Source organism: Pleuronectes platessa, chromosome 4, assembly GCF_947347685.1.
Source record: "Pleuronectes platessa chromosome 4, fPlePla1.1, whole genome shotgun sequence".
NCBI lineage: Eukaryota > Metazoa > Chordata > Actinopteri > Pleuronectiformes > Pleuronectidae > Pleuronectes > Pleuronectes platessa.
Window position 1 is genome coordinate 8,948,230 of NC_070629.1, and position 16,104 is coordinate 8,964,333.

Genomic DNA, 16,104 nt, shown 5'->3' on the forward strand with positions numbered 1-16,104 from the left:
TTGCACCACAACCTCTGGCTGAAGCAGAAGCTACTTATCACAGTATCATAAGTCTTACCTTCTCGCCAGCAGCGTGGTAGTGGACTTTCGGCATGGTGCCGAAGGACGGCCTGTATCTGTACATGGCTGGAGTGGACGGATGGGTTTTACCAGAAAGAGAACTCTCTGCAAAACACACAGAGAAGGGAAACCAGAGTTAACGCTGTAATAAAGATAACAGAAATGGCACTGTAGAGGTTTAGAGCTGAATGCCATGAAAAGAGTAAAGAGGCTGGAGGGACAGATCTTAAAACCCACATCCTCACCGTTCCTCAAAATGGAAATGAATTGGAGTTGCTGGGCAGCCAGACCATAAGAGTCCATTCTGTAATTGATCTATAGCGAGTTCAAGTCCCGAAACTGCCACTGTCCATCCCTGAACTATCTGAGCAAAGCCCAAAAGCCCAAAGGCACTTCTGAGCTTCTAGTTGCTAAATGTATCTAAGGGAGGCAAGAAACTCTTACATCCACAAGCAGTGAGTCATCTAAATTGCTTTAGACCATCCATTTAGACCAACTGCAGTCCTTAAACGTTCCACCAGGCTGCACTACTGCTCTATAAAAGAGCAGGGAGTGTTCACTCCCTGACATAATGCACCATGACACAGGAGGTCCTCTGGAGGAAACCTTGCAATATATATATTACTGACACTTCATACTGTTGAATGCAACAACATATAGACAATATGTGTTACAACTGTAAAACTACCACCATCTGTAAAACTACCCCCATAACCAGACCCATCACTGTTTCTATTTTACACAGATTCATTCCCACTGGTTCTAGACCATCTTCCTCTCCCACTCCTCCGCTTGGCAGAGTGCCAATGCTGCACACCACCACAGAAAAAAAGAGGCGGTGATTCATGTTGCAATGATTCAGTCTGAAATGACTCCATCAAAACACAAATCTGATGCTGATTCAGTAAATGGGATTTTCCTGCTCGCTGCAAATCACGCCTGCTCTGTGGCCTGGCATAAAAAAGGGCCATGGACCAGCCACTGGGACGAGCATTAATCAGGCTAAACCAGCTCCAAGTGGCACATTGGGCACTTGTGATCTACAATGGGGAGTTAAGGGATTTGTCCTTTGCTGCAGGAAAGACAAATGAGATTGATAATGACTCCTGTTCTCCTTTAGTTTGGTACCTTCACTGGAGATCATCTGGCCTTTCAGCTGGTTGTACCGGTCGGCTTTGGGCGGCAGCGGTGGCTGGGTTTCTTTTTCATCCAGGCCGTCCAGGCTGCTTTTGGACTGCAGGGAGGAGGGGCAGGGTGTTAAAAGCATCCAGAACAGCAGCAGATGAAATGGAGAAGAGAATGTGTTGGTGTTAGTGATGTGCCAACACAACTCTCACAGGAGGCGGTATGGTAGCAAAGCTTCATTAGGGAGCTGCTTGAGTTTAAATGGATGATTTCTACTGGTTAATAGAGTGGGAATGGTGACAGAATAGGGACAACAATTATTTTTCCATTTTTCTATCTTAAAGGAGCAGTCCGCTGACTTTTAACTTCCAGATCTCCAGTCAGACAACATTTGTACAACACTACATAATGGCAAACGAAGTATACAGTGAATGATGAGTGATTTCAGACAAAACCGTTTTCACTTATTTTTCTTTCTTCTGAAAACTAAGTGTCTACATTACCCACGACGCAACTAGATCTCTGCCAGAGAGATTTGGTTGGGTTATGCCACCCGTTAGCCTCATGTAGAGACAGTTAGCAGACGAAAGAGGTCTCACTCCATTCTATCTCTAAAGCCCCAGATGTTTTTCATTTGAAAACTTGCAGAGGCAGTTTATCAGACTTCTGCCACACAGCTCCTTCTGGGGGGGGTGTTTATACATATTCGATTTTTTCCTCCCCAAGACCTGTAAACAGACTTTGATGTATGAAATCAGTGGACTCTCCCTTTAGGTTACAGGGAATTTTAAGTTGAGTTTTGCAAAATGTTCACTTAATCTATCTCGCAGTTTACAGAAAAAACTTCCCCTGAACAAACTTTCACACCAGAAAATAATTTGACCTGTAGGGTTCCACTCTTGAAGGGGAACGGGATGCTGTTCTTAACTGCAGCCCCACTTTGTGCTTCAGGCTGATAAGTTGAGTGTGGTGGAACATTTACTCCCAACATCGAGAATTGATTTTTAACACTAAATGGCACAAATTGAAACATATTGAGAAGTTACAAAATCCTTCTTGAGCATCAGGCATACTAGAAAATGGTTACTAATGTACATTTGCCTTTAAAATCACAAAACAACTCCTTTACCGTTTAAACACAGTTTTAAGAGACTTTAGATTCACACATATAAACATGGGGTATGAAATCGATATCTCACCTACTGTGAGTCACTTGGTTTGAAGTTAGGTATCTATTAATATTCTACTCTCCATATATCTGACCTCATTTAGCTACTACATCCTCTCATCCTGCTGCACTGAGTATGAGGCTGCATGAAAGAAATGGTTAACATCAGCTGAGATAAAGTACTGAATGGGAGCTGGATGATAGGATAACAGGGAAAGAACTCACCTTGGAGCTGACGATGGTGCTGCGGATGCCGTTGTCACTGACCATAATGGTTACCTGCCGGTCTGAGAGATCTGGTCTGATGAACGGGGGCTGGACTTTGATGTGGGGCTTTTTTCTGGGGTCCAGCGTGTACCTGTGTTTGGAGATCACACGTGTCAGGCAACATCGGCAGGGTTCAGTTTTCAGCATAGTCTGTCAGCATCGCCATTAGATATTAGGGGATGATCCACATCGGTAGAAGCCAGGATGAGAAGTTTGCATCTCAGTAACACATTGTACTTCACATCAAAGTTCCCACCACAGATCCAAAGGGGGACAACAGCATTGTCTCCCTAGCTTAAGTAAAGTAAAACCATTGCTGCAAACTAAATTGAGTTTCTTTAAAAGGGCTTAGTCAATAATGTAACATCATCAATATCATACACTGTGTGTCAAGATGGATATGACTGCTCTCTGATGGTGAAGCCAACGTGTCTTGATTGCCCCCTGTAAGTCAGAAACCCCACTTCCTGGTTAGAGGATAGGACATGAACCAGACTAAAAAGTCAAACTACATTGGGGCAAGATGGCAGCATTGGCATCTAGGGTATTTTGGGTGGCAGGAAACTTCCATCCTTATATACAGTGAATGATCATTTCATCTTCATTTTCAACATTGTGAGATACACAAGTCATTCTCACAAATTAATACACAAGACTGCACATTATATAACCTTATATATGAAACTAGTTATGTGCTACTGAGTCATTTAAATCCATAAAGAAAACATGGTTAGTCACATATAAACAGCAACCTGTTATTTCACTACTGTCTTATTTCACATACTGAACTCTGTACTGCACTTTCAACACATGATGGCCTTCAGAGTACACTGATTATACGCTATGAATTGTATATCTGCATCCTCCCCTCTGGTTTTTTCAAAACAAGTATTCCTGCAACTTCTGAAATCTGTATTTAAGTGGATCCTTAAGGCTTCCTTCATAATTTATCGAGTTCTTTTAATGTTTAATGGTTAGCGTGGGAACTCGGGGAGGAAAGTTATCAATCTCCTACATTAAAAACATCCATGCTACAGAATGAATGTGCAGGATTTGGTCAGATTTTAAAGACCGTTCTGATCAGTCATGTCATTGGTCCAGTAAATGTAACACCCTCCATCGGAGACAGTGAAACAACCTGAAGGCAGAAGCTGGTAACCCAGCGTTTCACCCCCACCTGCTGCCGTCTCTTTGCAGTCACACTGTAGATTTTTACTGGAGGGGACTTGTCCCAATAGGATATAAAACTGGTGTTCTGGGTTGCCATGCTGCATGTGTATGTGTGTGTGTAAAAAGCACAGTGAGAAGCTCTGCGCTCGGTGTCCCATTAACTCTACACTCTGAATCAATTCTCTTAGCCGTCTGCCTTTCCCCAGGGTTCCTTGTTGCTTTCAGGCAGAACTGGATACAAACCCCCACAAGCACCTCAGAGTATGGGAATACACTCATACACACACAAACACACACACAGGGTGAATCGACATCTCACTGCAGTTACATGATACTGCACTAGAGCTGTGCATGGATGTCATGGGCCCTGATCCGCATTGACTTGCAGAGACGTGTGCAAAACCACACACACACACACACACATGCTCACAAACATACACAGTCTCTCAATGTATGTAGATAACAAAGCAGAAAGACAAAACCATTTATTCATCAATCATCCCTGAAAAGCATCTTTCTACACACACACACACAAACACACACACACACACACACACAAACAGGCAGCATAGTAGAGCAGCTCACCTCGGTGCCAGCGGACTACATAAGACATACTCCACATTGCCACAGCAACCCCTGGTGAAGGGATTCACTCCTCCACGAAACTTTCCAGTCACCTGAGGAGAGGAGTCAAACGCACACACACACACACACACACACACACACACACACACATATTCAGGTTTCAGGGCTCCAGTGCTTGAATATAAAACAGGTGACTCATAATAAGTGTGTGTGGGGTTCTTTGTGCTGGTCATTAGCATTTGTGTTACTCATTTGACTGCATCTGTGTTTACTGTCCTTAACATGGCACATTTACTTCTCGCACACAGGATAATTGAACTGCATTATTCCACAGCATGTGCAGCTGGAAACAGAGAAATTAGGTTTACACTGATTCTCAAGATTCTCCAAATATTTCAAAGGTGCCCTAAAGCAAGAACATATGTATTGAGGCAGCTCCAGGTGTAAAAGTTGGGATCTGTATGAATGAGAAGAAGCTCTGATCACATTCCTAGATTACAGTCGAATAAATGTTACTTGTGTGTGTGTGTGTGTGTGTGTGTGTGTGTTGTGTGTGTCTCAGAACAAGCATTGCAGCAGCTCCTGTGCCATTGTTGCCTCACCTGTTCATTGGTTGTTCGACCTCGCGCCACGAGCACCATATGGAAGCCTGTGAGCCCCATAACTGGAATGAAGAAAAGCCCCGCTATACCCATCACCACCATACTGGACACAAAGGTCAAGGGCAGCAACAACAGCAGTTGTGGTCTCAAGGACATGAATAGATGTGCTGTAAGAATAACCCATAGCATCTGGCATCAGCTTTATGCTTCTAACATTACTCTGGAAAACGAAGGGGAAACATATTATGCTTATATTCAGGTTCATAATTAAAATTTGGGTTATTAATCGAAAAGGTTTAAATGTTCTAATATTCAGAAAACGCATCACTGTCCTCATATTGTCAATTACTGCAGCTCCTCTCACTGAAACACTTTGTTTTAGCTCCTGTCTTTTGAAGGACCCGCCTTCTGATGAGGTCTGGGCTGCTCTGATTGGCCAGCTGTCCCACTCTGTTGTGATTGGTCAACTGCTTCCACTGCGTGCAAGAGAAATCAGGCCCATGGCTTTGTTCAGGGGCTAAGCTGCTCGCCATTATGCAAATGTGGGGCATTGTTATGTCACATGAATGCGAACTATAGAGGACAATAAAACTGAAGAAGCATCATATGTCTCCTTTGAATACTGACCAGATTGTCCCTTTATGAGAAGAAGTGGGTGTTATCAGTGAAAGGATACGTGACGGTGGTGTGCAGCGTTCCCAGCCTCTCTCTGTGGTGAAGGACAAAGATGAGGCCGAAAGAAAAAATTCCAACCATGTGGATGGTGAGAGAGAGCAGGAAGAGGAAGAAGTATCGGTAGTTTCTCCGTCCGATGCAGTTGTTCACCCAGGGACAGTGGTGGTCAAAGTCCTGAGGAGGGAGAGAGAGAGTTACACTTCTAGTATATACAACTGAACTTTTAGATTTGACCTACGCATAATCTCCTATACACTGGTAAAATAACTCAACTGATGTCAACAAGGTGTTCTTGGTTGAATTGGTTCAATGAAATATTCAACCTACATCTCCAATAATAACTGACCGCAGAATAAGAGCTACATCTTGATGGGTAATTCAGAACTGTAACAGAGTTTTGTGTTTTATTCTCCACCAGGGAAATTGGGTTTCCATGCATCTGTTTGTTAGTCAGCGAGATTTAGCAAAACCTACTTGATGGATAACCACTAAACTTGGTTATAGGATGTCGTATGTGTCAAGGAACAGAATACAATTTTGATGTGGATGCAGCATTTTATTTTTTAACTTTCTTTAACGTCGCGTTTTTCAATGTTTTTCCAGAGATGGATCTGGATGAGAAAAATCTGGACTATTAAGGGGACTGATATTTATGAGTGTGTAAAATTTAGTGCAGCTTGATTGGATTTAAGGGGTCTGTTTGTCCTTGGCGGAGGTATCCGGTCTACTGAGTTCCACCGTAGTCAGTTATGTGATCTACAGTTTTAATTGGGCCTTTAAATTTGATTGTAAATGTTTAATACATTTTGACCTATGCATGATCTCCAATCAATGATAAGACACTAGTTACATTTCTTGATTGAAGTCAACAAATTTTCCATAATAAACCTTAGACTCCACAAAGTATTAATAATTGTAATAATAACTTACATCTATATAGCACCTTTCAAGGGACTAAGCAACCTTTATATTTCCACATCATACCATATGTGTAGTTTTAAGACCTAAAAGTGGATTTAAAAGCCAGTACTAATAATACTATTTTACGATTAAAACTGACAACAATTATGATCTTTAATAATTAAGAATTCTTGCACAAATTTTTTTGGGGAAATTTTTATGAATATTTATACCACATATATATTCAGTGTTAGTCTCAGCTTTAATCCTCTAAGTAAATTCAAGTGGCAATATACTTAAAAATACATCCAAGCTAAAAGGACAACATCAGATTACTGACAAAAAAAACTATCATTCTAACCTTATACATATTTAGATGTTGCTGCCTGCATAATCTCTGAATATACATTGTTCTCTGTTTGTACATTAAGTATTCACACACCTCCACACAGTTGTCACAGACGCTGCAGTGGGAGCACCGAGGCGGCCTGTAGAAGTGACAGGTGGCGCACCACTTCATCCGGACCTGGATGCCCTTGATCTCCACGTTCTTGTAGAGCGGTGCCCTGAAGTCATCATCCTTGTCCTCGTCCTCGTCGGCTGTGGAGAAGAGAATAGAGCGCGCACATTCACATTAGAGCACAGATGCATATGGTGGCGTGTGTCATAGTACACACACACAGTAAAAATAAATGGTTTTGATTCAGCTTGACAGAGGCAACTGGGGAGCTGTACTGTAAGCTGTGTGCAGAGGCAGCAAACACAAAGAGATTTGTATAGATATGAACTATTCATTCTGCTTTTAACATAAAGGCAGATTAATGAGAAAACACTTTGACTGGTGGGCAACATAAGCTGCTTGCTTTTCTTTCATAAATATTCACACGTCTATGTAATAATTCCAAAAATCTCTTGTGGGGCATATGTATTGTTAAGGGCCCAGGGAAGTTTAGTGTAAGATTTGGTGTACGATTTGGACACATATCAATAATCTTAGAATAAATTGGAAGTAGTCGGGGCGCTGCCGTGTGCACACCCTCTCTGCAGTCTACAGGCCAAGTTGAACATGACTTCTTCTATGTTCTATTGCTAGAAGAGAGCCTGTGACTCAAGCATTTCACTGCCAGCGACTGCTTAATGTTGTGCATTTGATAATAAAAATCTTGAATCTTGAATCAGATAACCTACAGGGACAACGCCACTCTGCCAATAAAAATCATACTGTGTACGTTTAAGAGTCTAATTTATACCACCGGTACATTGCTGAAATCTGTCTGTAGTCGGCATGTGTATTTTTAAGGGGTCCATTACAATGGGCCAATCAAACTGGCTGTTTAAAAAGAGGCACTGCACTACTCAAAAGAATGAAGTGTTTTTTCTTTTATGGGAATTGAACCTCTAACCCCGACATAGTTCATGCCTTGCTTTATCGGACCTAAACCTGTAAGGGATCCCCTCACATCTAAACTACAGCTTGAGTGTACAAGCATTTCTGTTGTCCTTGGTGCGTCGCTGCATTCAATCAAAGTGTTTACGTGAGGCTTTGCACTCTGTGCCTCTGAGAGCTTTTTGGTTTGGGGCTGCTGTGGAAAAATAAAATATGTCTTCTGCTGATCAAAGGGCACATTCTCCGACCCGAGAAGAAAAATCATTTCACCGAGCCATAATAACTGCAGGGTGATCCAGGTAGCTGAGCACACGGAGAGAATTCAAGAGAGTGCGTGAAAAAGAGAAGGCGAGAGAGAAAGAGAGAGAGAGAGAAATCAAAAGATAGAGCGCAGAAATAAACAGTTCCACAGCGGGAGATTGCTCTGTCATTATGGCCCTCGAGCATCTTCAAATAGAATTTTGAAGGTAAAGCGCCTGCCAAACCAGAGGAAACAACCAGCAGCTCTGCTTGCATCTCCTCTCACAACGTCTTTCCTACAAACGCTCCTAGCTAAAAGTGTTGAGCAGACAAAGCAAGGGACTTTTTATTTACACTATGACAAGTTCAGTTAAGTTACAGTCAGATTTTACCTGAAATACGTTCAACAAATTCACATTAAAAGTATGTTTTTTTCACTCCTTGCCGTTGTTGATTTGCATAAACAGCTTATGTTGTTCATGATGTCTATTTTGAGCACTGTGAGGCACTTTCACCTCATTTTAATCAGGCCTATATGTGTGTAGTGTTGGAATCTTTATCAAAACATATCTTAGGCTTAATCCTGTTATAAGCATTCATGTAATCCTCAAATCAAAATAATTTCAGCTGCTGCCACCTTCCCTGATGTAATAACAGCTCCTGTGAAGGTCAGGTGTCATTTTATTCAGATTATGGTTTATAATTAATTTAGTTTAGAGCAATAAAACATTATTGAGAAAAAAAAGTACATGCATTCTTTAGCCAGAGAAGAATCCTGAGGACATCACATATCTGCAGGATTTTATTTCATGTATTTTCTACTACAGCATCAGCATGTACAAGAGTTGACATGTGTATCATTCTTCATGACAGGGTGAGCTGCGTGTCGACACGAGGGAGGCGACCCGCACAGTGAGTGAGGATGCAATAGAGCTTCACTTTGCTCATTGATACTTGGGCAGGTTGCTGTTTTTTTTTCTTCCTTTGCTAAAAATAGCTGCCTGCTAAAGCTGGAAAATGAGGTTGATGAGAGCAGTGAGACTGAAGAAAATCAGTAAGTAAAGCTGCCGGCTGTAAAACCGATGAAACCCAGCAAAGTGCTCTGTAGAGCAGAGCTGCAGAGTTGGGGGATAACTCTCTGTGGGTTCATCACTGTGAGCCACTACGTTACATCGCATGGAGTCACTTTAGCCTTTTGGTGGGACACATTTATTTTTCCACCACTGCACCTGACATATAACTGAATTTTTGAAGATTTGTTGCACAAAAAATAGAAACACAGAGAAAAAACCCAATTGCAGGAGAGAAACCCAGGTAATCTGCCCAAGCACAGTCCAAGTGCACAGTTTTAACACAAGCAGGAGATTTTTATATATCAAATTATCTCAGTGTTACATATTGTTGAAATAAAAAAATATTGAAATGCGTAGAAATGAATAAATACAACATTCAACTCATTCATTTTCACTTTGGCAATGAATGATCCTATGAGCAGATGTCATTTAATGGCCATGTCAGTTCTTCAGTTTTAATCTTAACTTCACTGGCAGCTCTGTTGCCTCTGAGATACAATATGAAGAGCTTGGTAAACAGCTCATCCCTCAGTAGTCTATAAGAGTCGGCAGGGCAGAGGCAGCAGAAGGCCACCATCACCTTAGGGGAGGCTGATAACCTGAACGTTTCCACAACCTAACGATTATTACCCCTTTATGAGCAGAGAAAGCTCTTCCTAAAGACAGGTGCTTATCATTTACAAGCACATTACACACGTCCCTGGGGATGAGCTCAATCATCATTACTTAACCCAGGCAGCGCTGAAGATGAGGAGTCTGCTTCAGGAGCACACAGTCACTCCCCTTGCTTAACGGCTGAGAGACATTCAATACACCTCACAATAAGGAGGTTGTATAACATCACCTCCACCATTGTCCTGCATGTGGAGCACGTGGACTATACAGGCTGTTACAGGGAGATAATGGGGGAGTGGAACACTGGGGAGGTGGGTGCTCTGATAAATGTGATGCCATTAAAGCTGTGTGCTCTACATGAGGATTCAACAGGGAGGGAATATGTAGATGGTGTTTAAATATTACAAAAGGTATTTTTAGTCTAAAGTGACCAGAATCATCTCTGAGAAAATTGTATTTATCATATACTTTGACTTTTTATTTTGGTCCATCTCCCGTGGACTAGCCAATCTATATACGGTCTATGGAGCCAATATGTCGTCCAGCTTTATATACAGCCACTGTTTGACACAATAGACTCTATATAAAGTGGTGTTTGTATCCAGGGTATTTTAGCTTTATTTATGGTTAGTGGGAGAAAGTAGAGATGCGCCGTCCATCTTTATACACAGTCTATTTGACACATGTCTAGACAGTGGAAACCATTTTCACACACATGCATGTACAAACCTCTGGGGTAAACTCCAGGGTCCATGAAGGTCGCCATACTGAAGTTGGCCAAAACGAAGAGGAAGACAACGCCATTGTAGAGAGGCACAGCGGAAGAGATCACCTTAGTCAACCAGGGGCAACTAGAGACACAAAGGAGGAGACAGGTTTAGGAGACAAACATTTACATCACATCTGGATCATAGGTGCGTTTCTGTTGCACCAATATTAATAGTTACCACATCCTTCCCTGATCATGACACATGTGTGCACTGTTTGTTAGAATGAGTGCTCTGTTCGTTTGACACTTATGAATTTTGGTTCTTCAAGGGGATATTAAAATTCATAATGCAAAGCAAGATAACACTATGTTAATTACAGCAGGGTTGATCCTGGATGCCACAACTGGTGACCTTACGAAAATAAACAAGATTCCCTATCTCACCCCTTTCATTGAATCATTGAATGTTTTAAGAAAATCCTGCTTTCAGCAATGAAATCCATAACCATACCAAACCACTGCAGCCTATCTTACCATGAAGCCTGAGCTGTAAATTCAAGATCCCCAGAGTCTGTTGAATTTATTCTCTTTGGACCGCAAGTGGCAATTCATCATAAAATTGTAAAGATATTTCAGTATGAACCAACCAGGCTTCTAGTATGGCTATTAATACAGCTAGAAGAGCTTTCAGGTCTGGTCAGTCTTCATTGTTTAAACACCTCCTAACTCTGCATCTCACCCCTACCCTTAGCACTCTGCTCTGCAGGTAACTGACCACCTCAATTCAAACCTGTCAGATTAGTCAGTTATCAGTGGGAAACATTTCCTTTCCAGACTGACCTTCTCCACTGCCTGCACGTCATAACCCAGTCAGTCAGCGCTGTGAAATATTCAACTGAGGGGACACCTGAATCGCACCCACTGCCCTGCTCAGTCACCTGGACTCAAATGTCAAGACACCGTTTGCTTCTGCCATCATTCAAGTCAACTGTTTGTGAGGCCTCCCTGGACGTGACATGCCATCAGAATGAGGATAACGGCTCAAGGTGGACATACTCTGAGAGAAGTTATCAATTAAGAGCTACCTTACAGGAGAGACGAGAAGGTGTTTGACTGACGTGACTATCACCGCATACTTGCATCATTAAAAAACACACACACTTTCACATTCAAGTACACTTCTCAAGAAAATCTATTTCCTGGTACCCATGCCCCCAGATCATCTTCAGTCCACATCTCTTCCTCTGCTTCACCAGTCCCTCTTTTGCTTTGTTGAATAATTCAGAGCTGCGGCTGCACAGAGTCACTCACAGAGAATGGAGGGGCGCTGACGGAGATGACATGGCCTCTCACACAACCAGTCTGTACTCGTCCTCAGCTCCGTGACGGCAAGACATTCTCCCGAGATTGGAAATAACATTGGGGCATATTATAATTTGTATTTAACTTTAATAACCTCAAATGTAGCTCGTAATTCTTCAATTATGCATATTGAGCCTATTACAAACTCCATTATATTATTATGAAAGCATTTTGTTACTTAGAATCTAGAGCCGATAATAATCTTTTTGTTTTGTACAGACAGTTTAAAAGCAACACTGAGACTGAGGAATTGTAATGTACAGTCGATTCACCAATTTGATTCACCAAATGGAATATTTGAACAACTATTGTCTCAATGTCAATTTGAACATTCGCCTCGCATTTCTCTGCCTCTACTTGGAATAACCATATACGTCACCCAACCATATATTTCACACTAGTTGGGTTATTTAAGTTTTTGTGCTGCTGATTCTGTTATCAGAGTATTAGTTGGGTATTTATGGCACATATTAGCTTTTGCAAGGTAACAACGCTCGTACTTTTCAGTGGACCTGCTGTTTACTCAGCAGTCTGCAGTGTGTAGCACCCCGATGTGTCATCACAGCTTTGGCAACAAGTCGACTAGGTACAGACGCTGCAAAGTTAATAAAAGAAAAGAAACAGCATGCACCTGCATGGTCTTACAAATTCTCAATTTACTCTCCCTTCAAAGGATCATGTATTTAGCTCACGATGTGGAAGATAAGGAAATAAATTCAGTGCAGCTGACAGAGAGGCTGGGAGTAGACAGCGTAGGAGGAAGATGTGAATGAGAGAAGCCTGATTAAGGCCATAGACGTTGGTTACCACAGACCGCTCATCAACGCTGTGTACAAGCCGCCGGTGTAACCATGATACTTTGACGAGGATAGAAAAGCCTCCAGTTTGTCAAATAGTTTTGACCAAATTTCTAAAGCTGAAGGGGCGTTTGCTGCCAAAAGGGCAGTAATGTATTGAGATTGTTTTTTATCTAAGTTTAAGTCCGGAAGCTGGCCAAAGTGGAAGAAAGACGTTGATTCTCAATGGTTAATAACATGCCTGCAAACAGGGGGTGGTAAGTTGATAACATTCATGCTGATGAATAAAATAAGTCCCATAGCATCTCCTGTCTTAGATGAGGATGAAAGAGTGACAGTCTAGACTCTACAGCTTGCTCTTCAGAGCGACAGAGCAGCACAGCATCCGCTTACTAACCTTGATCAGATCGATATGAGGCAGACTGCAAGAAAGGGCAAACTTTCTATAAAGCTTTCTCTTTGACTTCATAACTTTGTGTTGTTAATGTGGGAATGAGTCTAGAGTATATTTCCACAGCTTTCAATATGACACATGTTTTGGTGGCTGGTGATCGGTTGTGCTCATGATCTGATACAAGGTTCACAATTCATGTTCACAAAAATGAGAGAATATCCCTCACATCCAAGAGGCAGCATGCCGTAAAACCAGAAGTGACCATATTTGGAGGAGTAGGGGCTGAGCCTGACGGAGAGCTGAGGACACTGCATGTCCTGCAACCTTCACCCATTGGACGGTACTAGCTGTCAATCACATGGTATGTCCCAATATAAAGCTTTATGGTCTATTCTACTCTTAATGGAACCATAATTTACAAAATGAATATCATGACATCAGACACTTAATTCAATACACATGTCCAGCGTCAGCTCAGGGACTGAGGGATGGAATGTTAGTGTTGGGTATCTGATGGAACCCTCCGTCACTGAGTATTAGGATAAAAGAAAAAACCCTGCTTCCTGGGGATGATAACCCAGTTGTCTGAGCTGATTGCAGGCCCCCTTTAAAAAACACAGGCCCACTGCTGTGGAAAATGTATGGAGGGAAGAAAAAAATCACTGCGCTCTTTGTAAAGTAATCAGGTGTTTGATGAAGAACTTAAGCTTTTTAAAAGGTGGCAAGGATTAATCTGTTGGCAGGGTTGCAGCTCTAAATAGGGCTGTGATAATCCATCACATGTACCATTAAAAGCCATCTACATGGCTACTACACACTGCACATCCCCAACTATTTGAATGCTCAAATCTCCTGGTTCATTATTTGCCTGCTTTAGGATCAGAGCGGAAAAGGCCAGCCTCTCTTTGAAGTTGCTTCTATCTGTTCTTTTCCTACCTCTGGGAGTTGGTGGGGATCAAAGAGAACAGAGTCAATCCAGAGAGCCTTCCTTCCTCCAACATGAAGTATATTATTTAATTAATAAGTATTCTGTGAAAATCCTCTATGGTTTTCTTGGAATTCACAGTGTTTAATGTTAAAGAAGTTGTCTATAGGAACAATGTATCGCCTATTATCAGGATCAGCAATAACACGTGATCCGAATGCAAGGCCGGTGAGCCTGAGTGACACCTTCAACATTAGATGATGCTTTTAGCTGGGAGCACTAACAGTAATGTAGTCGGCAGATGGGACAAGCGCCATCCCATTGATTAGTTCATTAAGGCTGTACTCAGTGGGACCCACATGGAAAGCTGCTCCCCTGCTGAGATCCAGCGATCCACAATGTGTTGTAAGCCTGGTGTCGTTTCTAACCTAGAAGGCAAAGGAATTTTCAATCCTGATTTGAAAACGGGAATCGTGATTTCAGCAAACTTATTGTACTCTTTGTAGGATTCATGAACGGTATCACACAGTCCCGATACTCCCCTGGGACCTGCCGATCTCTAACACCAACACATCCCAAAGGCTCTGCATTCACACACATGACATTTAGTATTCCGCACACAAACCCACACAGCAGCAAGCCCGTTGTCAGTGGAGACAGCAGTGGTGTTTGCTGGAGGCGTGGAGCGCTGCAGTTCAAGGCAGGTCAGGCGAGAAGCAGAGCCGCACAGAGTGATTGAGTATCACGGAATTCACTCCATCCGGCCCTTAAGTTATCTCTCAGGGACGGCAAGCTGCACAGCTATGGGGATTTTTTTTAGGTTGAGTTGTAAAGTCACATTGAAAGTATGTCTGTGATTTAAATCTTCAGCCTTCAGTCTAGAAAATATCAGAGAGTAGGCAATTGATCACAAGTTCCCAGAGCCCAGAGTGAAATATTTAAATCGCCTGTTTTGTCTGAACCATTAGCTCAGACAATCCAGTTCAATTTATAAAGATATCAAAAAGGGAAAAGTACCTAATTCTTTGATTTATTAAGTTGAACCCACAAAATGTTTTGAAATGTTGCCTGAAAACGATGATCGAAATAGATGCCAATGTAATAGTACAGTATATATTGTTGCAATCAATATTTAAGTATTTTTCATAAACTCTCCAAAAACTTAATTTGTTAAATAATAACACACACGCACACGCACACACACAGAGTAGGGAAGTGCTACTATCCCATTACAAGTGTAAGATGCTTACATGCCCATGACTGGCTTACAAACTAGTTGTGTCACAAAATCTTGCCTGTGCTTACATGACTTAAACTCGAATTTAAGAGTTACATTATTTTTATAGTAGAATAAACATCGTAGCAGTAATGCTTCTTTGACACCAAAATGTGTAGGTATACACTGATTCTTTTTTTATAAAGGAGGCTAACCCTGCTAATAAGGTGATTGACTCCTCTCCATTGCCAGTAGATGAGCTTGCCTTTCAGTTTTTTTCGTCAGAAGAGTCATGTTCGACATCACAAACGAAATTTCACCTGGCTGTCTTGCCAAGTTAGCGCGTTCACCCAGGTGCCATGTTACCATCACTGGAGTAGATACAAACCCGTGTCTACAGCAGAATCGTGTGACCCGGGAGTGAATGCTGATTGTATCCATTCCCACTTCAGACAAAGCCAGTGGAAAAGAGGCTTAAGTAAAACATATTGATTAGAGGTGTTTTTAAGTTTTTTATTTGTTTATTAGAAGTAGATTAAGTCCTGAAGGAACGGTCGATTTTACTCTAGACAACAGAACAGGACTGTGCAGCTGCACATTAGCCTATATACCAGCTGTAGTTCATCTCAGAGCACAGTGTAGTTTGCATTTTCATAATACATAAGAGGCCAATTTGATAATAAATTAAATGCTTTGCCCCCACATGTCACCCTTATTATATATTCATAACCCCCTTTTTTATAATCTGCCGAGGAAAGCAGAAAAGCTGTTCCGTGAAGAAACCATTTTTATTCCCTCAGCCACGATGCAGTTTCACCAGCTTACCACAGTAAA

At 41.8% G+C, this 16,104-nt stretch overlaps 1 protein-coding gene across 1 annotated transcript in view; it reads right to left on the reverse strand.

Annotated features, from left to right (window-relative positions):
* Nucleotides 1-16,104, reverse strand: part of zdhhc8b (zinc finger DHHC-type palmitoyltransferase 8b) — a 64,851-nt gene that overhangs the window by 4,635 nt on the left and 44,112 nt on the right. The window contains exons 2-9 of the mRNA XM_053421213.1: nt 10,597-10,718; nt 6,995-7,152; nt 5,654-5,826; nt 4,978-5,080; nt 4,376-4,467; nt 2,579-2,711; nt 1,189-1,294; nt 59-165 (exon numbers count right to left, since the gene is read on the reverse strand). Of these exons, the coding sequence (XP_053277188.1) occupies nt 59-165; nt 1,189-1,294; nt 2,579-2,711; nt 4,376-4,467; nt 4,978-5,080; nt 5,654-5,826; nt 6,995-7,152; nt 10,597-10,718 (994 nt within the window). The remainder of the gene's footprint in view (nt 1-58; nt 166-1,188; nt 1,295-2,578; nt 2,712-4,375; nt 4,468-4,977; nt 5,081-5,653; nt 5,827-6,994; nt 7,153-10,596; nt 10,719-16,104) is intronic.